The sequence below is a fragment of the Poecilia reticulata genome, chromosome 23, assembly GCF_904066995.2.
Source record: "Poecilia reticulata chromosome 23, P_reticulata-male-v2, whole genome shotgun sequence".
In the NCBI taxonomy this organism is placed as follows: Eukaryota; Metazoa; Chordata; class Actinopteri; order Cyprinodontiformes; family Poeciliidae; genus Poecilia; species Poecilia reticulata.
In genome coordinates, this window is record NC_088852.1 from 11,098,116 (window position 1) to 11,120,978 (window position 22,863).

The following is a 22,863-nucleotide window of genomic DNA, read 5'->3' on the forward strand; positions in this document are numbered from 1 at the left end:
GACGAAAATATATTTTTTGTTGCATGTACCAGAGTTTTTGACATTTTGGCTTTAAAAACTCTGAGAAAAGTTGTTGACAGACCTAAAGATTGCACAACTTTAGGCACCACCGGGTATTTATTCCTAAAAATAAATACCGCTTCAAATTTAATGAAACTAAATTATTTTACTGGAGATGCTACAAAAAAAAATGATATTTCCACTGGTATTTACATAAACCCACATTATGCATTTTATTTTATATCTTGGCTCAAATAAATTAGAAATAATGTCAGATTCACTTTGGACATTCCTGCCATGCAGTGCAGCCTGTGGTTCAAATCAGATTTGTGTGTTGTTTATGAGACAAATTAACTTTATACAATGCATGTGTGTTTTGACGAAGGGCGTCAAATTATTAATGTGCTGCTGTGTAATGGCATAGTGACTTTGCACTCTACTGCGAGCACTTAGAATGCTGAGGTGAGTGAGCTTTCATTGGTACAGAGTCCTCTTAGTGCAGTATTTTAGGGTTACTGCATTGAAATTTGTATTTACAAGTTTCTAAAGAAAAGCAAAAGTGCCCATACCAACGTGACCTGTTTTGACTTTTAATATTTTTATTTATTTATTTTTTTAAAGCAACAGAAAGCTACATAAAGGGATGATATAGTTACTTCAAAATTTAGGGTATTTTCCCCCCCAAACAAATGTAAAATAAAAAAACAAAAGAAAGAATAAGAGAAGACCCTTCACTTTTAAATATCGGCAGTCATTGTGGGTAAGATCCATGGTGGCCATAGCAACGACGGCAAGACATGAAATGATGTCAAAGAATTTCACCAAATAGTAATTAGAGAGATCAAAAAATGGAGCGGGGAATTTGCAGCTGAAAGAAACGGCAGTTAACCACAGGAAGACAATCAGCATTGAGTGACGACTTTATTGTGCAGCGTGAAAGTGTGTCAAACATAATAAGCGATACTGTCACAGAGAGTGCCATCGACTCGGATGAGACGAGAAATCAAGTGCGTTTTAATAACAACTTTTATTGTTTCATGACATTGTGGATCTTTTTAAAATTCCATTAAGGAACAGAGACAGAAGGAATCACAGCAAGTTGATTCTCATAGTGTTAAACATGCTCACAATATGAAAGGATTTTCATAACGACGGCCCAAAAAGTCAATGCTTCAAGCAGAATAAGCATGCTTTGAAAAATTTAAAAATTAGGCCAGTGAATGCATTTGTTTTATTTTCTTCCTAAAATCTACAAAGATGAACTTAAAGACACTCATGATTGTTTCAAATAGTAATACATTTTCTCATTATTTTAAAAATAAACAAGGTTATCCTACAAAGTGCACAAGTTTCTGGTTTTACTTTTGTACAGTGTTAGTAATAGGCAGTCTTATCTCAGTTCCCAATGTGCAATCACATATCCTTTACACCATAATCTGTTCAAGTTACCAAGGACGCAAGCAAACATCACTTACAGGTAGAGATGCACCTATCAGACATTTCATTGCCGATACCAATTTCCAGTTTTCTTTGAGGTCCCACTTTCTCATCATTTATTTCCCTAAACGACCTTCACGCGAAAGATAAACGTTCTGCAGTTCCCGCGACCGAGGTAGAAGTTTTGAATTGTATAGAATATAGAAAATTTCCCAAATTCCTTGAATTTTTTTTAATATTAATTAAGCGCAAGCGGCAGGTCAACGCATCGTTAGAATGTAAATAGCGGGACTTTTGTCGTTTTTCTCCTTTTAATATACAGGAGAAAAAAAGTTCTGACTGATGGGTGCAGCTCCATTTTCAGGCATTTGTTCCACATGTGGAAATGAACACGTCATACATCCACGTCAGGCCATTAACATGTGTCTCACACATGCAAGTCATTTACATTTTCAATGTTCAAACTCAAGTCAACTCATTCTTATACAAAGTTTTCTTTTTTCCTTTTAGAAATGCATACTTTTTTAAATCTTACAGCAGCCATAATATTGTGTCTATCACACATATTCCTTTAAAAAAAAAATTTGTATAACACATTATTTAACTCCACTTCTTTCATCTCAATATTGTAATAAATAAACAGTTTTTAGCGTTGGGTTAATGTCATGATTAGCCCATGTAAACGTTTAGGAATGAATCAAATTCCAAATAAGAATGCGTCAGAAAATGCTTTTTCCTTTTCCCCTTAGCCCCTCATTACCTTAAAAACTTACAGTTTGGACATGGAGGGGATTCCCTCGTACATGTCGGCCTTCAGCTTGGCCCACTCGGCCAGCTTCTGGATGGCGCCCTTCTCCTGGCCCAACACGCTGGCCGCCTTCTTCAGCTTGGCCTGGTTGCGCTCGAGGTAGCGATCCCCTTCGCCTTTGAGGAGGTTCAGCTTTTCCTGGCGGTTCTCGTTCAGCGGCACGTCCTCGCTCATGTGGGGGTTGAAGCGGAAGTAGGTGTCCGGTGGCAGCAGGGCGTCCAGCATGGTGTGCACCTCTGAAATTGAAAGTTCACATCAAAGCCAGGACCTACACTCTTGATGAGTAAAACTCGCTTTAGATGGAGTCTGGCACCTACAGAAACAGCACTCTATGGTCAGTCTTTTGTAGAGGGTTAAACATGATATTTCAAAGATGAAATATACAATCCGAAAACAACTTCTGAGCTGCAAACATGCCCGGTGACATCACATGGGGTAAAAACAGAGAGCTTGTCCAGATGTAGAGTATTAACAAGACCCTTATAAAGAAAAATTACAACAGTTTGGAAGATTAGAGACGCATTCATTAATTAGGGAAATTATTATTTAGCCCAAACTCATTTAGGCAAAAATAATAATACCAGCAGCTAGTTAGCAGTAGCCTCAATTTCCTCAAATCATAAAACGCAATGAATATGTATGGGGGTGACTCAAACTTTAGTTAGACAAAGTCATAGGACATACAAGATGAATTAGCTCTGCCAGGGCAAAATTTAAGACCTCTGATTAAGAAATTTAAAGAAAATTAGCATTTTTCAGAAATTAATTTAAGACATTTTAAGGCTTTAATGTGCGACTGGACAGAAAATAAAAAGACTTCAGTCTTCATTTGTTGGTAGAAGAAAAGACATAATTTTCTTCATTGGGTCGCAGCTTTAATCCTTCTTCCCCGCCACAACACATCTTACCTTCCGTATCCGTGGCACTGCTGATGACGTGAGTCAGCTTGGTCTTCAAGCTGGTGTAGTTCGTGCCGTTTGTGCCCACGGTCTCGTACCGCCCCGTCCCCAGAGACAACACGCACTCCAGGGGTGCGTTCGGCCACAGACACTTGCACTCGTGAATGGCCAGAGCCGTGGGGTTGTTGATGAGGAGTCCTCCGTCCTTAAGTGACAGCGGGAGAGATTAAGGTAAAGAATGGGGTGGGGTGCTTGGATGCGTAGTTCAAATATAGTCCTGGTGACAGATTTCTGGGGATAAATGAGGTGAAGTAGACAGGCTGTCACTGAGCCACACAGCTTTGGGTTAGAGATGTGCTACTCTGGCAAAAAAAAAAAAAAAAATCAGTTAACCCAGAAGTAAACAAGCTCCCTGAAACTAAAATAGGTAAGACATGACCTATATACCGAGTCACACAGCTGTGTTACTCTGAATTCAGCTTGATTCATGAATTAAATTGTCTCACAGTAATATAAAGTGACTGTATGTTGTGGAAGAAACTGTGGAGCAAAACAATAATAAGGACAAACTGTCTGAATAAATGGCAAGAACGATTTAGCACTTTGACTCTATCTCAGTTCCCCCCCTTCCCGCCCCCCCCCCCGAATCCGTGCCGAGACCTTTCCCGAGTCCCGACGTACTTCTGATCCAGAGTCAGATAGAGACTGCGAGTGTGGTTGCTTATCTTCCTCTGCACTGCAGGAGGAAAGATTACTTCAATGACTCAGAAGGTGATGTGGAAGTCTGTCAGAGAACTGGAGGTCTTTGTTTCAGTCTGCGTTGGCCCCAAAAGGTTTTATGTGTTGATGTTTTTGTGATGGTGTCTAAACCTCTGCAGCAATTTTAGCAGATTTGTATCAATTTCTGTACCAGAAACCGCATCAGTGAGTGCGTGCGTCTCTCCAGTGTGGGGTATTTTGGCATGATTTTCCTGCGAAATACCTCCACGAGGTGCTGAAAACTCGAGTAGGAGTCAGACCCGTGGGTGGTAATGTAAGCTCAACCTGCGCTGCTCCACAGTGAATGTGGACGACAAATCCATCTCCATCTTTTGTCGCTTGCTGCCGTTCCCCGGGTTCGCTGGAGACGAGGGCACGCCCATGCAAACGGGACGAACATAAGGATTCGATACGGGAATTGGGGAGAAACGGGACTTGACGTAAAGGAAACCACGAGGCCATATGTTGTACTTCTTGCTTCTTGGGAAAGATGAAGGCAAACTGAGAGATTAGGATCTTTTATTGACCTAAACACAATCAGAGGCCAGCCATACCAGCATCTGCTGTAGGAAACAGCAGAGCAATGGGGACCAAGCTAATTTAGCTTAAGTAGGTTATCGAAAAAGAAGCTAAGCCTCCAGCCTAATTGCTCTCTAATAGGAGCGGCTAAAGATATCTGGCCTAATAATCGAACTTTATAGAATAATACCAGTCTGTTTGGGCAGATCCCTGAAGGCACAAACATACTCTGATTAAAAAGACTGAAGAGGTAGAAGGAAAAATAAACCGAGCATTATCTAAAGTATTCATCCCGCATCAAATTTTTTTTTTTACAATCACATGTTACAACCCCAAACTTCAGTGTTTTAATGGGACATTTGGTGAAGTTTTCACTTTGCAAATGAAAAACTGAAAGTGCCTTTAATCCAGAACCTGCACTGACTTAATTGCAATAAAAAAAACTATTCTGTGAAAATCTGGAAGGGTACAATTGAACTTGTTGGCCCACATCAAAGCCAGTGCAACACATGGTGCTACTATCCCTTAACTAAGACGGTCATTAATCAAAGTGACACTGAGTGAAGTGAAAGTAATCAAAGAAAATTCTAGCAGCACTAAACTGCATCCCTTTGCAGTCAACTACAAGTCTGCAATATTACAATTAAAAGCCATTGTTGAGATACTTTACTGCACATCGATTTTCAATTGCAACTGTGCTACTTCCTATTAAACATCTGAGCCAAAGCTGAACTGAATTTGGCTGGACCGGACCTTTGCCGACCCATTTATCAGTCCGGTACCTGATGGAGGTCTTTTCCCAGAACAAATTCCTGGAAGTATCCGGGGGCGGCAGACGAGGCCCGGATGGCCTGCCACATCTTGTGTTTGCAGTCTCCTAGGTAGTGGGACCTCACCCCGGGCATGAGCCTGTAGTTCCTGAACACGTAGGCCTTCAGAGGCAAACCTCTGTTGACAATGGTGCTCACCGCTGCCACCTAGTGGACAAACACAAAAAACGTAGGAGATTTTTGGAAATCAAAACAAAAGAAACCAATCCCACCGTAGTTACAGAAAAAAGGTTAGAAATAAAAATAAAAAAAAAATCCATAAATGCATTACTACTAGTTTTAAGAAATAAAATAATAATAAAATATCTATTTACTAAAACAAACAAAAAAAGAACTTACTTTGGGGCAGTGAGGGTCCCTTGCACTCTCAATCATGCGCCCCTCACCCATACGTTCCCTACAGGAAAAATAAGAGATCACGAAACAGACAGCACATAAGCTATTCCAGTTACGAATGATCCACAAACTGTAAAGACCAGTTGGACAGAAAGAGACTAACTTGAGGATGCTCTCCCACATCTCGCTGTCATAGAACGCGTGGCTCCAGCCCATCTTCACAGTTCCAACGATGACGTTCTGTTTGAAGATGTCTGAGCCCAGCTTTCTGTACATATCCTCGCACTCTTCTAAGGGGATCTGGAAAATCCCCAGCATGAAAGCCAAAATGGCACCTGTAGTAAAAAAAAAAAAAAAAAAAAATTAAGACGCAATTAATAAGTGTTAGTAAATTCGATCAAATAGCGGCTCTACAAAGCGAGCAAGGCATACCAGTGCTGACTCCGCAGATGTAGTCGAACAGCTGATGGATGCGTTTTCCAGTCAGGTCTTGCAGCTTGTGAAGAGTCTGGAGGGCCAGCAGTCCTCTGCAAACCCAAATACAAACTTTAGATTTTAAAAGCATAACAAATGTCAGCTTTTTTTGTTTTATTGCCAAACCAACATACAGAGAGCAACAGTTAATTGCCTCTTTAAAAGTTTCTAAGTAACAAAGAAAACATGTTCAAAAATGTTTTTCATTGCAGAGCTAAAATTAAAAGTTAATTCTCCTGTTTATACTTGTACATACAGCCTAATTTTCCAATAGGATTGTACTCAGTCTACTACTACAGGCTAGAATTTATGTCTGTCGACTGAAATGAAAATGTTTGTTTGGTGTATGTGTTAATTAGGCTACAAGGTTTTGGTTAAAACATCAAACAATGAGCCGCTTTCAGTTACCTGACGCCAAAAGACTTTTTATAGAACATGTCCTATAATTTAAAAGACTTTGAAATGTGGTTTCATTCGCATTTGATGTCCAATAAAGAAACAGAGTAACTGTTTTCAGAAAATATTCAAAAGGTTGCAGCTTGTATCTTCAGATTAATAATGTCTGTTGCAGCCATGCTTTTCTATTTCAAAAAAATAAAGAGTTGTACCTTGTGCCTCCTCCATCTATGGCCAGCACCCTAATTCCTCTGCCTTTGACCGGATCTGTGTAGCCAACCAGCGCCAGAGCTTCCCTAACAGCCGCCTGAAGGGAAAGGTCCCTGGCCTGGCGCAGCCGCAACAAGCACGGCAACAGTTTCTCCTAAAAGACACAACGATAAGAATGTAAACCCAACAACCATGTGGCAGTGAAGCAAACTTCAGAAAGCTGTGTGTCCAAGCCGACCTTGACCGCCACGCCCCGGGTCTCGGGAAACTCCAGGAGGTGAAAGCTGAGCTCCTCCACTCGAGTGGTGAGGAGCTCCACGTCGGAGACCCTCTGCAGACCCTTCACCAGGGCTCTGGTCCTGTTGTCCACGCTCACTCTGGCTATTATCTGATGGACAAATTAGAAAAAAATAAATAAATAAACACCAATGTGGGACATGGGGATGGTAGCGTCATGCTGTGGGAATGCTTTTGTTTGACAAGAAAAAGCTGCAGATTAAATGCTGGGAAAACCTGTTAGAGGCTTTAAAAGACCTGAGACTGAGAACCAGATGTGGAAGGAAAATATTAAACATATAGACAGTTACTTAACAAAAAAAAAAGGGCAAAAATATTCCTTTATAGGTGTGTAACCTGGTAGACATAACCCAAAAGACTAACAGAAGTTGCAATTTTGTTTGAACATGACAAATTTTTTTTTTTACAAAAGTATGAATACTTTTGCAATAACTTTACCTTTTCCCTTTGACTCAGCAGCTGCAGTTGCTTTGCCTTTTCAGCTTTTTCCTCTTCACCCTCGGTCTTCTCCACAGCTTTGTCCGCCATGCGTTCAGCTACACCGTCTGCGGCGGACTTCTCCTTGTCGGCCGTCGCTTTTTTCGGATCGCCTCGAAACTTGGGAACAAGGGGCGCGATGTAGCTACCAACAAAGGCCTGGACGCTGGGCCGGGGGTACGACAGGTAGTGGGTGAAACCTTTTTTGGGGGAGACGGACACAGCCGTGCTCTCACCGGCTTGGGCAGCAGCGGAGGTGGTCTCTTCGGCTGGACTGGGTTTTTCTGACGGTGGAGAGCTAGTGGGCGCTTCGGTATTCTTGGTCTCCGAGACTGGAGACAAAACAGGAACGGGTTCCGCCGTTCTCAGGGTGGTGACATGCGGAACAGCCTCAGAAAAATGCTGCCTGTTCTCGCCATCTTCTCCCGGTGCGTTTGGACCAAAGTAACTGTTGATGTGATTGGACAGAGTCTTGTATGTCTCGTCCATGTTTGTGGACAGAGCTGCTGGGTGAAACAGCTGCCTGGTTTGCTTTGCCACAGTCGAGGTGGAGCTCAGAGTGGCTGCGTTCGCTGCTGAAATTGAGGTGGGCGATGACTTTTTTGGGGCAACGAAAGGCTGCTCTGCAACTTGCTCCCTCTGCTCATCTGCCTCCTCCATTTCTCCATTTGTCCCACCTGCCTTTTCCTTCATTCCTCCAGAAGAGGCGTCATTAGCACTCAAGGTCTCGGGTTTCAGCGGGGTTTTCTCAGCGAGGGCACCGTTGGTTGCAGCACCGCCAGGTTTGAAGCGGGAGAACCTGGAGATGAGGTCCGTGCCTCCCACTGCCTTGGTGACGCTGTCGATTGTGGACCTGAGCCGTGACATGCGTCTGATGACCCGCTGGAAACATTAGCGGAGAAGAGACTGGGGAGAAGAAGAGAGGCTAAAATATTTGTTTGGAATGATGTGGCATCCTGGCAGGTTTGTCTTCCGTGATCTATGGTCGCGTTAGCTCCATTTTTAAAAGGAAAAAATGATTTGCACTGAACGTTTCTGGCAGCTTTCACTTCCTGTAAGAAAAAAATCAAAACATTTTATTATTGTTGTTACACCAATAAGCACCAAAATAGATGGTTCTATTTTCTGCAGTATTGGTGCCTCTTGATGCAAGACAATTCAAAAAGTAAAACTTTTATTAATCACGCAATTATAATAACCAAACTATTTTTTTTATATATATATTTTTTTTCGGCTGTAGTGCAATTTATTTCCCAGTAATCCAACAGGAAAGGCGCAAGGAAAAAGCGGGAGAGAAATGCGGCGGTAAAGGAACCGAGGGCGGGAGTCGAACTCGGGCCGGCCGCTCAGCCCGTGACACCCCATAATCACCAAATTTAATAGAAAACAAAAAACAAGTTGTGTGCTGCATCTATATAATAAATGAGTTCCACATTTAGAAATTAATAGTTGTAAAAAATAAAATAAAAAAAGAAAGTAGTAAGTTTACATCTAAATAATTTATATCATTGTATTGTTGTTACATAAAGAAGCCAGCAGAGGGAGATGTGTTCCACACTTCGTATTAATGTTACAACAGCAGGTAGCCACCAGATGGCGCTATTTGACTTGTATTTCTTCAGTAACCATAGAAACCGCTAGTACAACAAGACAGAAACGACAAGATGGAGCAAAATCTCAGTGGAACAAACGAGCCAGCCGAGATCTCCTTACTTATAAAATCATTGCGGTTTGAGAGACAGTTAAAGGAGGAACTTGAAAACCCCCCGCCCAGTATGATGGACAGCACTGTGTGGGGCTTATGCAAAGACTTCACCAAAGGAGGGGGGTACTTTAAGATTGAGGCATATATTAAAACCTGGGATATCCAGCCCGTTTGGGTCTACAACGTGGACTATATCCGCACGGAACTGGAAGATGACTTTAAGATCCACCTCTACAGGGCCCTATTCATGGCCCCTACGGCCAGAAAACCAATAGGGGACAGAGTCAACATCTACTTCGCGATGGAAATATCAAAAACCGAGCCCGAAGCTCCGGTGGAAGTCCGCTTCCTACTCGAGTCCAGGCGGCTCATACACACTCCGGGGACAAGCAAGTTCAGCGAGAAGTGGTTGACTGACATTACCGACACCAAGGATTTATTCCAGAGAATGATGGAGTCATAAATCAAATGGCCACCATATGTAACATTCAGTTATATAACAGGGGCCCTGTGTATGGACTTTGGACATTTTCTTTAGTCTCAGCTGAAATGACGGCACACCTGTTAAAAACACACCTATGTTAGATACAACTGTAACACTGACGACTGAGAGCTAACTCGTTCAGAGGCAGCGCAATAAAAGGACGCGTTGGCTTACCAAATAAAGCATACTGAACAGCAACATAATCTTAAGAGTCTGTGTCGGCGAGAGAAATTGCACTGGTGAAAAATGTGTATGTAAACTTTCTTCTTACCTCGTGAAACGTAAGGAGGGTTTTCTGAAATATTCCATTGATTGTAGCGCTAGTAGTTTCCGCCTCCACCTAAGCTAGTTGTGAATGATAAACAGGAAATGGAATGCTGCTCTACTGGAGCCAGACAAAATAAACATCACTGCCACCTACAGCCGTGGAGGGAAATTAAACAAAAAAAAAAAAGACCGCGGCAATGACAATTAATTTAAAGGAATTGCACAAAATACTGAAGCTAGGACATTTTTGTATTGGTGTGGAAAATTTTAGAATCACTACAGAAAATGTATTGCAGTGATGCCTTCTTTGTTGATATTAGTGGATATAATGTACAATTCTCCTTTCCACTTCCTAAATTTAAAGAAAACCAGAAAATATAATCGCTTTAAAAATTCAATGGAAACTAAAATATGATAATCTTATTGCTTCATGTAGCTTTTAGCTCTAATATTGGAATACTTTGAATAGAAGTAACAGAAAATATTAGAAAAAGTGCTGGATTTAAACATTTCTAATGAAGCTGTTTTACGTATTCAATATACTAAATAAATGCAATCAATAAAATTGTATTTATTTCCTCATGTGTTCTGTTTATGTATTTGTTCATTTTTTATGTTTTGGGATTGTCTGTTGAGTCAATGACTTGAACTCTGAAATGGTTCAATTCATTTCAGTCAATGTCAAAGAGATACTTCTCATAAATTTTGGATATTTACAATTTACAAAGTAAATTTCATGTAAAGAAAAGATCTGACTGTTAACATACTCTATATGCCATAGTCATGTACTAGGAATCCACAAGGTTTAAGAATGGGTTCATTTTTGTTGTTGTTGTTCTTCTTCTTCAATAAGTGCATTGGTGAGGTCAAACACTGATGTTGGACAAGAAGGCCTGGTTCGCTTTGAACCAGTTCTTCGATCTCAAATCTTATTCAACTGTGCTTTTGTCCCGTAACATTGCATTGCCTCAAACAAGCATTACTGTTCAAAGTGGAAGCACAGTTTTTATACCAGCTTGTTATGAATAAATGGTATTTGAGCAAATCTTTATAGAGGAGAGAATGTACTGGAGCTGGTTCTATGCCAATAGATACAGACTGAAATATATAGATTTATTGCTTTTTCATTCATATGGAAAAAAGCAGAAGTAATTATCAGGTCAAATTAATTTAAAAAGTGTCACTACATATTTAATGCAATAATAATTGTACATAAACACACCAGTTTCACTTACAAATTTTGATAGATTTAATAGAACAAGAAACAAGCCTTCACTAATGTGTGATTATTACCTGCAAGATTTTTCCTGAGCGCCTAAAGAGCCAGTTTATTTCATGTGTGGAAAAAGAAATCTCCACTTCAGAGGCCCGCACATAAATTTCACAGTTCATAAGATGGGTCTGCTCGTATTACAGTGATAAGAGACATTCTCCCACTCTTTGGTGGGAGAATCAAAAAATAAATCCCTGAGCACCGATGGTGAAGCTCCACTTTGAAATTAACTTTTACACATGGAGCAAAGAAGACGTGTCACTTTGATCATTTCATTTATAGCTAATTTTGTATTTTAGATTTCACAAATTGGTAGAAAGGGAATGGAATGAAATTGTAAATGCTTCAAAAGGCTTTAACAATGAGAAATTATCACGCAGTAAAGAAAAAATAAATCTAAAATTATGATGTTTGGTAGTAGAACATTTTTTAATTTACATATTTGCAGCTAAAAAAAATGCTGAAATTACGCATTTTTAATAGCTTTTAAGCATTGAAACTCTTTATTTGTTTCTTTAATGATAGGAAATCAGATATTGGAAAATTAGGATAAGCCAAGTATGGACACAATGTTTAAGCTTAATAAAATAGGAATAATTCATATTCTCACAATTAGAGTTTAATGTTATCACAAATTCTTGCCACTGAATTTTTTCCCCCATATTATTATCCACCTAAATTTTAAACAAAGAACAATAAGAAGTTGTGATCTCTGTGGGTTATAGTACATACAAGGAAATAAATAAAAAAATAAAATAGAATAACCAATAAGAAGCTGATTTTTAAACATTACCTCAAAATTTCTTTTACTTGGCATGAAACGGGAAATTGCTGTAAGACTTCTGAGGTGTTACTCATTTTGCGTGACCTTCTGTTTGACGTATTTTCTTCCTAATTTGAGAGACACACACAGATAAATTGCCAGGGAAAGGTAAAGACTAAAGCACACGCTGTTCGGGAAGCAAATCCCTAAAAACATTTCTGCTTAACAAAAGAAACAAAAATCTCTGTTTTAGAAAATTGCAGAGATTGATTCTCGGAAAAGACACTCCAGTCTGTAAAAAGCGGTGTGTGGTGTGTTGAATAGCTCGTGAAAAAGCCATTTTGATTTATTGATTTTTCCGGAGACAAAGCAAAGTTTGACATAAGTTCTTAGAAACTGCAATCTTACCAAAAGTAAACAAGAGAGGAGAGAAGCAGTACAAGAAAGAGAGGAGAGAGAGAAAAAATCCTTCATTCACAACACCAGCCTGCCATGAAATAGAGTACAGATTAAGAGTCATTTGTCATGAGTGGAGAGTCACTGCTCCACAGTGGAGGGGGACCTGAACTGAGTTTCATAATCCTGTTGTATCAGGCTTCACTGGGTTGAAATGTTCAAATGAATCAAGACTTTCAGCCGTCTAATCGAAACAGATTAAGACTATAGATCCCCGTTGACTCTTTAATGGAAATCTCTAATCAAACATTTGCTTAATAGAAAAGCTAACTCTCTGTCGCTCGAGGGTCATAATTATTTATATTTTCTTCAGCTTTCAAGCTTTTAAGAGCAATTTTATTTATTTTATTTTTTAAGTCTGACATTTGGGAAAATGTGCCTTAATAATAGAAGACTGACTGACGTTTTTCCTCTGAATTTCTATCAAAGAGTTCTGAAAGTCAACGTCAGAACATTTACCATGGCCTCAAGCGCAATTAAAGCCAACAAACCCACACGCCATTACTATGATTCGATAGACTCTTCGCTCAGTCGCGCCTTCGGATGCAAATAAAATGGCCGAGCTGCCGCTTACTGGGAGGAGGAGAGTAAAAAAGATTTCATTATATGCTGCTAAATAAACAGCAAGTTGCAATCAGTCTCCTTGACAGGCTGAATGCAGAAGGCTTTTTATGTGCCTGGCCAATTTTAAATCCACTTTGCTGACATGCTAATGATCAGGAGGGAACTGGAATAGAGAATGGGAGAATGAGAGAGGGATTTCATATGAAGCAAACACCATGTTGCGTGTTTCAGTAAAGGGGGAGGAAAAGTATTAAAAAATGTTACGGCGCGAACACAACGCTGTGGTATTCGGCCACTTTTATGCTCTGTTCATACAAACCAATTGCCCTCAACCAGTGAAGAGCCGCTGCTGAAAGAAAGAAAGAGACAAGAGGATCAGATTGCAGATTACCTCAAGTGCACCATCACTCTGTGCGGAAGGTTTGGTTCAGCAGGTTACAGGGGAGCTTCTCAGTAGTGGTTTGGTGAAGATGGATTCAGGTAAATACAGAGGACACAACCTGTCAGAGGCTGCAAAACACTTAGAAGGTCCACCTTCCAGCAGGGCTGCACAAACAGTGGTCAGAGTGTGCTCATGTGTTAGAATGGCCCTGTTAAAGTTCTGAGAAAAAAATCTAGCTGAGAATGTCAAGCAGGACTTAGAACATTTATGTCGCTTTCTATCCAATCCGGTTGATCTTGAGCTACATAAATTCAGTGTCCAGATGTGCAAAGCAGACAAAGACAAAGGCATGTATTTTTTCCCCCACTCCACTTAATTATACACTACTTTGTATTTATCACACAATCCCAATGAAATACATTCCATAAATATGGACTTTTTTGTAGAATGTTTGTTACTCTCAAGTAAATCGTGATGATTTAAAACATTTATGTCAGTGTATGTTGTATTGTTGTGTTGATAACATTGACATTAGTCATACTTCAGCCCCCTCCTCTCCTCCCTCCTCTTCTCAGTCACCGCTGACACCTGCGACTCGTTTCGTTTGTGCGCACGAGAATGCTGCGCCAAAAAGGCAGAATCCTATTTTTTAAAAAGAGGTTATTGATTTCAAGCCAATCGGAAACGACAATATATATGTATATATATATATATATGTATATATTCTCCGTCTAAATGGATCCCAGCAGCAGCAGCAGCAGTAGTCCTGCGGTGGCAGCAGATGAAGACGAAGCCGTCCGTTTTGCGCTCCTCAGAGCCGGAGTTCTGGGGTTAATTTTTGTGTTCGCCACATGTGGCAACCTTTTCTTCTTAGTCACCCTGTGGAAGAGGAGGAAGAGGAACTCGCGGACCCAGCTTTTCCTCTTGCACCTGTGTCTGGCGGATCTGGTGGTGGCCTTTTTCCAAGTCCTGCCGCAGCTTTCCATGGAAATTACGCACAGGTTCCGCGGGACGGACTTCCTCTGTCGCCTCGTCAAGTACTTGCAGGTGGTCGGGATGTTCGCCTCCGCCTACATGATTGTGGCCATGGCTATTGACCGCTACCACGCCGTTTGCAAGCCCATGGTCTCCTTCCTGGAGGGCTCCTTCCGGAGGTACATCTCCATAGGCGCAGCGTGGCTCACCTCGCTCCTCTTCAGCTCCCCGCAGCTCTTCATCTTCTCCCTCCAGGAGGTGCAGGTGAGCCTGCATGACTGCTGGGCGACGTTCGTCGAGCCCTGGGGGAGCAGGATCTACATCAGCTGGATCACTCTGGCGGTGTTCGCGCTGCCCGCGGTCATCCTGTTGTTTTGCCAGATGAGGATATGCACAACTATCTACTTCAACATGAAGAGGAAGGCTCTGCAGTCGGGGCGCGCGGGCACGAAGGGGGTCTCCAACGCGATGCTCAAGACGCTGAAAATGACTTTTGTGATTATAATGGCGTACACGGTGTGCTGGAGCCCCTTTTTCGTCGTGCAGCTGTGGTCGGCGTGGAGCCCGAGCAGCGCGCCGACGCAAGGTTGGTTTCAGGGTTTCAGCGGGGCTGGATGTGGGCCCCCCTGGGCTAGAGCCGCTCTTGAGTGCGCACTAGTCACTTAAGTTTGTTTTGCGCATGCAACTTACAGTCAATATATGATTAAGTAGATAAACGTAGCATTTCTAGGACTTTTGAAAACGGAATTTCTCTCATTTCTGTTGAAAGATGCTCCTAGAAATTATCTTAAGGTACCAAAATATTCATCTTAGAGGAAACGAATTTGTTTCAGTAATTAAAAAAAAAAGAATATTTATGATGAAAGTGCTCAAATTTCCTGGTTCATAAGTGGCTAAACTCAAAGAAAGTGGCAGTCATGGTCTGTGACCTGGATTCATCCTCTCTAAGCTGAGCTTCCAAAATAGATATCGCTATAGTGCACCTTTTTCTGCCACATGTTTTTCTTCCACTCAATTTTACATAAGTGTGCTTAGTTGCAGTTCTTTAGCACTTTTTGAGGCTTTCTCTCTGTGTTGAACAGTTTCAGCTAACTGTCAAATCTACAGACTTCTCCATAAACATGACATGACATTTCTGTCTTGAAATAATATCTTATTGACCTTAAGTAATATTAAAATTTTCTAAGGGACTGCTGAAAGAAATCACTACATAATGAATCTATACATTACTTTTAACCGATTGAGATAACATTTTAAGAATGTTCTAGTGCCTGTAGTAGCTACAACATGCTCGTCGTTACATCAAACAGGAAGACGACCTGCAGCAAGTGCATAAACACTGTGAGTATGACATCAGTGTTTCATCACATTTATTCTTTTTTTGTCTCGCAGGTCCCATATTTTCAATTATCATGCTGCTCGCCGGTCTCAACAGCTGCACAAACCCTTGGATATATCTCTACTACAGCTGAAAGGAAAAAAGAAACAATCAATTGGACGGCATAAGAAAAAGAGACATAATTAACAGGGTTTCCACAGATTCCCCACCTGTGACGACTGAGGTGAAGCGATCCTTTGTTGAACCGCGTGGAGAAGACTTTGAGGAAGAAAGACACGCTTGTTTGTGTTCTGTTGGCGAAAAACATCCTCTCGCTCCTTTGTGCAAAAGAGAGAGGTGTATATTTAGCAGACTGCGGGGAAACCGGCAAAGGAACGGAACACAAATATATTCAAACGTGCTTAATCTTTTCAGAAGGCGCTGCAGTGACAGCATGGAGGATTGTCTCCTGCTGGACGAAGATAAAACAGAAATGAGCAATCAGAGACATAAACATTCAGGTTTTTTTTTATTTTTTATTCCTGTTGGTGTGTAGCTATGGGTAAACAGGACATGTGGAGGCTGGGAGTAGAAACTGGCATGTCAAAATTCAGTTTTCAGACATAAGTGAAAATAAATTGTCACGTCTAGAAAGTTGACTTTGCAAATGTACTTTAATTTCAGTTTTGAAGCAAGGCATTTCTTACTTTTTTCAGTGTTTCATATAAAAGACATGTAAGCGCTTTCAGCTAGAAAACACCGTTCAGACTTTGACTGGACAATACGCTATTGTTAAATAATTGATATTTTCCAACATCTTTCATGATTACTAGAAAATCTAAGATTTATTTTTGCGAGCATTTTAGCCAAGTTTGTATGTGTTGCTATGGTTGACCCCTAAAAGCATCACATACATTCTTGGCATTAGGAATGATGTAAACCGTTTTTTCCCCTCAAAAGATTAGGCTTTTCATAAAAACATATACATCAACATGTAGGTATTTTACCTCATCTCCCATTGACTTCTATACAAATTCCATTCTAAATATTTCACAGACAGGTCAAATATAAAACTCCCATCTCTGATATTAAAACAATGCAGGACCATGAGCTTCGACCGGATTTGCTTTCTGATCGTCCTTCCTCTTCATGGGATAACATTCATCACTTTCACACACACACACAAAAAAAAGAAGTTTGTTGGATAAAAAGACACCACAAATATGAACGCAGACAATGTCACCATTAGAGTAATTGAGCAGCGTTTATTGTAGCCGTCAAGAAGTTCCTTTTGACTTCTTTCTCGAAATTCCTGACACACATTCTTACTTCTACCTACTTCAAAATGTTTTGTCTGAAAGGTTTACCGTCTGTTCAACCAAGGCAAAGATCTGCATTTATATGAAGTCAAACCAGGTATATTTATGAGTCAAGAGTTTCTCAAACCTACATACCCCACAGGATGATGGAACTTCCAACATAAAAGGTTCTCCTTTTGCTGGAGAACCTTCCATTTTGGTTGCGCCGTCGGCATGACGACTTCTTTTTCCCGCAGCTGCACACTTCACCAGACCGACTTGATTCCCGTTTTGAATATGAATTACGTTTCCTTTTCCATTCCAGCGACGCCTATGGCGCAATAGTTTGCCTTATGTGTTGTTTTCCCTTGCACCTCACAAGCCCATCCATGTCTGCCAATTTGCGGCAGCCCGTCAACAGCACGTGCCCATTAGCGCGTGTGGCGCGGCTGTGTCACAATATAAATGATCTAATTTGCCGTAGAAATTCCCATCAAGTCAACACAGAGAAGAAACGTGTCCAATTCGAAACGAATGCTGATTTTCGCGTCAGGTAAAAGAAAAAGAAGGATAAAAATGTTCTCGGTGTAACCCGAGAGCCTGTGGCACTTTGTTTTATATCTGCTTCAAATAAGATTAGCTATCTGATGCAGCCAAAATACAACTGTGACCAACTCACAGCCCGAGGGTGGAGAAGTGGGAGATAAATCCTGCTGCAGGTTTGTGCTCGTGTAATTGCATTGTACAAAACCATCACTACAGACTTAATGGGAGGAGGAAGAGGGGGCTTTCTGAGATGCCCATGTTTAAAGGAAAACAGCAATTTATTTCAAAAAGGCCAGAATATGAAAGCATAGTAGCGACGGGTGATGTGGCGTACTTTGTCGGGCGGTGTTCACCCTTTGCTTCTTTTAGCTTTAGCATCGATGCACATCAGCCTCATTTTCACTTTGAAGCCCACTTGCAAATGTTTGAAGCTAAATTTTAAGTGAAGGATGCAGAACATTTTTTTATTTTTGTGATGCATCCTAAAAAACGTCATTAGAGCAGACATGGCTGTCAATATATTCAACCCAGGCTTTTGATTAGCTTTAAACCTACTTGCAATTTCTTCCATCAAAAGTTTTTTCAAGTTTTCCATGACCTCAGCTTGACCTCAACCAATCCTGTTAGCTGTTTTATTAAAAATTTATTTATTTTTCTACCTAATCGAATTGCAAACAGGCAGAAGCTGCTTCCTGGAAAAGCCTCGCTATCTTCTTATGGCCTTGTCATGCTTGGTGGGCATCAATTATTCAAATTTCCAAAGTGTTAGGCAGAAGCTTGGAGGCGCACTAGCGACTGATGGTTGAGCAGATGCAATGTGACAAGTAAGAGTATTTATACCGGATTTATAAACACCTGGGTCTTAAACCTTGAGAAAAACATGCGAGAGAGAGAGAAAAAAAATCTAAATAATTCATTCTTTTAACTAGTTTTTGTACCAACTTGTCACAGCAGTTGTATTTTTAAAAAATGGTAGCATACCACTGTGGTCAAGGGATTCGTGATACATCAGCTGTTCCATTAAAAATAATATCCCCAGAGTTACAAAATTAAAATGGAAATAATTGCACAATTATTTCCAGGGTAACACAGCACTTAACCACCGGCGCTGTCTGCAAGCCGCAGGTTGCTGCAATGAATCATCAAAGTGGCTTAAGTATTATGAAGTTAAAAAGGGACAGATGTGACAAAGCAGAACATCCAACAACAAAGAAAACAGCACTGAGCACGAATGAATAGAAACGGTTATTCAGTTAGTTTTACTCAATTAAAGTGCTTTTTTAAAATAATAAACACGCATAACTACTTTTTTTAAAATAAAACAAAAATCACAAAAATTGATTTTACTCTATCAATTAGTTTTGATAGATACCACAGCTTAAAAAATTGAATATTATTTAAAAAATCTAATTGTTAAAGTGATTAAATATAGGCTACTTACACAGAGTGATACATCTCAAGTGTCTATTTCTGTTCTTTTTAATAACCAGGGTTTAAAGCTAATGGAAACTTAAAAGCAATACAATAAAACTCTTTATTAATTACACAAATATTACTTAATGGCCTCTGCAGTCATGGGAAAGATGGCAGACAGCATGCAAATACTGACTCAAGAGGTTAACTTTTCCAACCTTACCTGCTGACTGTTCACATTGTGCCGTGTTCAATTATATTAACTGGAAGTTTAGTGGAAGGAAAAAGTGGGCCAGAAAAGGCGAGATTTTTCACATCAAATTTCCGGAGCTTTCTTGGCTTCCAAATTACTTGATTGACAAGGTTAACATAAAAATGACAACTCAACTTAAATTCACACTTAACGGAAGAAAGCAATTAAGGAATTAACACCCGTTTTCCCAAGCAAGATTACAGTCCACAAATATTTCAGATTCAGATCCCATCGGCCCATCAAAACCTTTGTAAGTGCATGAGGTCATGATTTTCAAGATAATTATTCCTACAACGCACGAGACTCGATGTGGTAGATGAAGAAAGAAGTGAAATGGTGGTCACCATGGTGACTAGGAAGGAATAAAAGTGTGGGAAACATTTTCACGCTTCTCCATCCTCTATTTTATTATGATTGATAGTCATACAGACGTGAAGAGTTTTGAAATGAATAGTTTTCCCAACACGATACGGAAAGCCGGACAAATTGATGACAACGGTCTGGGGAGGATTATGAAGCCGAACGGCTAAGATGAATTGAAATCATCTTGTAGATTGGTGTCAGGTTGCAAAATGAAATGTAGGGCCATTCAGAGAACAAGTGAAATGTGCTGTTCACATTTAAAAATATAGATACGTTAATAAATTAGAATATGCGTTCCGATGAGGCTCGTCTGTCAGGATAAAAGTACCTTTTGAAAATTGACAACATTTAAGCAGGTATAGAGCATATTTTTCATTAAGACAACATTTTTATATAATTTTTTTTTAATTGGTCTGATATTTTAATTTTAAATTGCAGCATAATTAACATAAATAAAGACTTTAAAACATCCATCTCTGTGTAATATCATTATGATTATATAATGTTTTACTAAGCGATAATGCTCTTGAAATAAATTAACTTTTCAAAAATATTCTAATTTGTTCAATAGGCTGTTAAGCAATGAAAATGACCACAGTGCCACCACGTGGACATCATCAGACCTGCACCTATAGCAGCATGTTACAGAAGCCGTTTCACCCAAGACAAATAACTGACTGACCAAAATTTGCTACAGAAAAGGCAATAATAACACAAGTCAAATGTCTAAAGATCAGAGTAAAACAGATGATATACAATCTTCTACAATTTTTTGCTTCTCTTTAAAAACGGCCCCATCCCTCCTCAGGAGCGCAATCTCATTCTCTAAAGTGTGGATTTTAGCCACAGTGCTCTCCTCTCTACGGTCCAGTTCCAAGATCTTCGCGTGCAGACTCAGCATCTTACTCCATAACTCGTCTTTGTCAGTGTCCGCTCTGCAGTACGAGTGCTCGTGAACCAAAACGTGCTCCCTGTCGCCGGGCTCGGTCTCCTCTGCAAAACTCCTCAGAGATCTGTCGCTAATCAATTCCACAGGCACAAAGCGAAAAGTCTGGCTCTGGTCTGCTGCAAAAGAAGCGCAAGGTGCATGCTCCTCATCGCCGGAGTGAGGGCCAAGTGTCTCGCAGCACAACACGGTCACAATCGAGTCAGTTTGCTCTTCGGAGCATGCCGGCGGTGCCAGGCAGGGCACTGCTGAAACTCCACTGTCACCCGTTACCTCGCAGACAGTAGTGTGCATCTCAGGCAGACTTGACTGAGAAGTGACCCCCGATTCTTGGAAGAGAGGGACTTTGAGCAGCATCGCCGACTGTTCTTTAACAGGCGGGCACATTTTCCACAAAATGAGAGGCATCCTACTGGTATCACTCTCAAAGTCCTCAGCCTGTGACAGGGATGTGGCTTCAGGACTTCTCTGAAGGGTGACCTTGTTCTCACATTCCTTGGATGAAAGAGAAAACCGCAGTTAACTCACAGCAACGCAACACATGTGTCAGCTGTGGATTTACGATAGAAAACAAAAATATAGCTGCAGTGTGAAACATCTGTAAACTCAAACAAATTTTCTTGAAACTTTTTTTTTTAAATGGAAGTTACTACATACATTCTCAACAGAGGGGAAAAGGGTGGGAATAGCTGTATTCTTCAGATATCGGATACCCCAGCGAATATCAAAGCAGTCCTCTGTGAAGTGCTCGCTGCAGAGATACTGATGCCGACTAGGGGTCCACTCCCCCCGCCTCATGTTGTTCACCCATTTTTGGAGCCTGGGCCTGTCCTGCAAGGGGAAACTGTGCAGAAGGAGAACAACGAAGGACATTAATTAACCTGAATGAAAGATTATTGTGAATTATGAAAGTGAACGGAGCCTCTTAGACAGTTAAACACACTATACACCTTTCCCCCCCTTTCATAATAAGTTAATTTTGACTAAATGACACTTTACCTTAAAATAACAAAACAAAGCCAGAAACTGCATGCTATACCAATACTAATCAGGTTTGATACAGAAAGGTTTGGCATGTAGCGTTAAAGGTGAGTAACAGCAAGCAGCTCCGTTACTAGTAGTAGTTTATTTCAATCTAGCACAAACATGACACTGCCGTATCGCCACTATAAGCAATTTATAACGGTGACGGTAAAAGCCTAATTAAAATAGCTGAGAAAAAAAAAACTATGCAAACAGAAAACTTACGGATAAAAGCTGATTTTCTTGTCTTGCTTTGATGAGGTCCCCCCACGGTTTCGGCAATGCTTTTCTGCGCAGTACCGTGGCATCTCTTCTGTGAAGCCGCATCGAAACACCTTGACACGACACGTTTAAGGATATTTTTAACGCGAAAAATCTCGAAAAAGTCAACTTCCGGTATGCTGTCTGAATGGCGGAGGTGACGTTTATTTATTTATTTAGCCAACACATTGGGTTGAATCCTTCACAATCAGCCGGGGTGATGATTGGAGCGGAGTTGAAGGAGTTTCTTAAATGGAGGGAAAACGTGCAGAGAATATATGTCTATTTGTTTTTACTAATTAAAAAGGTGATAGATAAAAATTTATTGAAAATGACGCCGACATCGGCACATCTTGAACGGGTGTGCGTATTGCCCGGTTGAAGCGGAATTTGAAATTGTCATCAAACTACAACCATCCGCCAAGCCTAGTTCCTGCCTCGCCGGCTGACAAATCGTGCGTACCCACCGCATAGTTACTCAACAGAAGTGCATTAAGACATTTACATGTAAAAATACGGATTGAAAAAGCCAAGCAAATGTAACAAAATAAAAATGGGCTTAAAGAAAGAAAATATATTAGTTGTCTAATGCTGCACGGAAGGGAGAAAGGGTGCAGCACAACATCTAACAAGAAAAAGATTGTAAGCGTCAGAGTTTTATTCAGCAACATATTTAGAGCAAAAGGCTTAGGAATATTATAAATATAAGCTAAATAAAATTAAAATATGTAGTCTGTCAAATAAGATGTTCGACTTTATCTAATCTAAAATTAGCAACGGAACCCGAACACGGAAGCGAAATACCTATAATTATCTTTTCATACCGCTACTCTTTTTCAGACTCCTCTCAGTCATGTCCACTGCTCTCTGTTCACAAGCCTCCACGTGCGCAAAATTTCCACCAATCACAGCCTTCAGAGTCAGTGTGTTGAGTAAGCGGACCAATAGGAATGCGAGTCGTGTTGTTGAGGTTCAGGAATGCTTGTCGTCAACAGCTGCTGGGTTTCGTTTCGCATCAGCTGGAGCTGTTGGCGGCTGACAAGAAGAATCCCCGAGGCTGTTCATCACTTCTTCTGCAGGTAACTTTTCGGATTTCTGTAAAAAATAACGGTTTTTAGTGTACAAGGGGCT

The 22,863-nt window shown here is 40.5% G+C and overlaps 4 protein-coding genes across 5 annotated transcripts; 2 read left to right on the plus strand and 2 right to left on the minus strand.

The window, feature by feature from the left end:
• Positions 1-902: 902 nt before the first annotated feature.
• pnpla8 (patatin-like phospholipase domain containing 8) lies at positions 903-10,026 on the minus strand. The gene is made up of 10 exons (XM_008401022.3): positions 9,903-10,026; positions 7,404-8,494; positions 6,907-7,056; positions 6,671-6,822; positions 6,021-6,115; positions 5,752-5,923; positions 5,592-5,649; positions 5,205-5,399; positions 3,154-3,349; positions 903-2,481 (listed from the first exon to the last, which is right to left on the minus strand). Exons 2-10 carry the CDS (start codon positions 8,307-8,309, stop codon positions 2,207-2,209), a joined length of 2,199 nt encoding a protein of 732 aa, XP_008399244.1. The 5' UTR covers positions 8,310-8,494; positions 9,903-10,026; the 3' UTR covers positions 903-2,206.
• akap14 (A-kinase anchoring protein 14) lies at positions 9,107-9,610 on the plus strand. The gene has a single exon (XM_008401020.3). The coding sequence runs from the start codon at positions 9,107-9,109 to the stop codon at positions 9,608-9,610; it is 504 nt and encodes a 167-aa protein (XP_008399242.1).
• Positions 10,027-13,312: 3,286 nt separating the features above from the next.
• Positions 13,313-15,866, plus strand: avpr2l (arginine vasopressin receptor 2, like). Its single transcript, XM_008401187.3, has 2 exons — positions 13,313-14,897; positions 15,704-15,866. The coding sequence occupies exons 1-2, from the start codon at positions 14,072-14,074 to the stop codon at positions 15,781-15,783; spliced, it is 906 nt and encodes a 301-aa protein (XP_008399409.2). The 5' UTR covers positions 13,313-14,071; the 3' UTR covers positions 15,784-15,866.
• LOC103459458 (THAP domain-containing protein 5) lies at positions 15,660-22,708 on the minus strand. 2 transcript variants are annotated; one of them, XM_008401019.3, is made up of 6 exons: positions 22,557-22,708; positions 21,697-21,806; positions 21,106-21,292; positions 17,084-20,943; positions 15,860-15,967; positions 15,660-15,779 (listed from the first exon to the last, which is right to left on the minus strand). In XM_008401019.3, exons 2-4 carry the CDS (start codon positions 21,777-21,779, stop codon positions 20,236-20,238), a joined length of 978 nt encoding a protein of 325 aa, XP_008399241.2. In that variant the 5' UTR covers positions 21,780-21,806; positions 22,557-22,708; the 3' UTR covers positions 15,660-15,779; positions 15,860-15,967; positions 17,084-20,235. The 2 variants fall into 2 exon arrangements, with proteins under 2 accessions (XP_008399241.2, XP_008399240.2); XM_008401018.3 differs by having other exon boundaries at positions 22,537-22,708.
• Between the last annotated feature and the right edge of the window lie 155 nt (positions 22,709-22,863).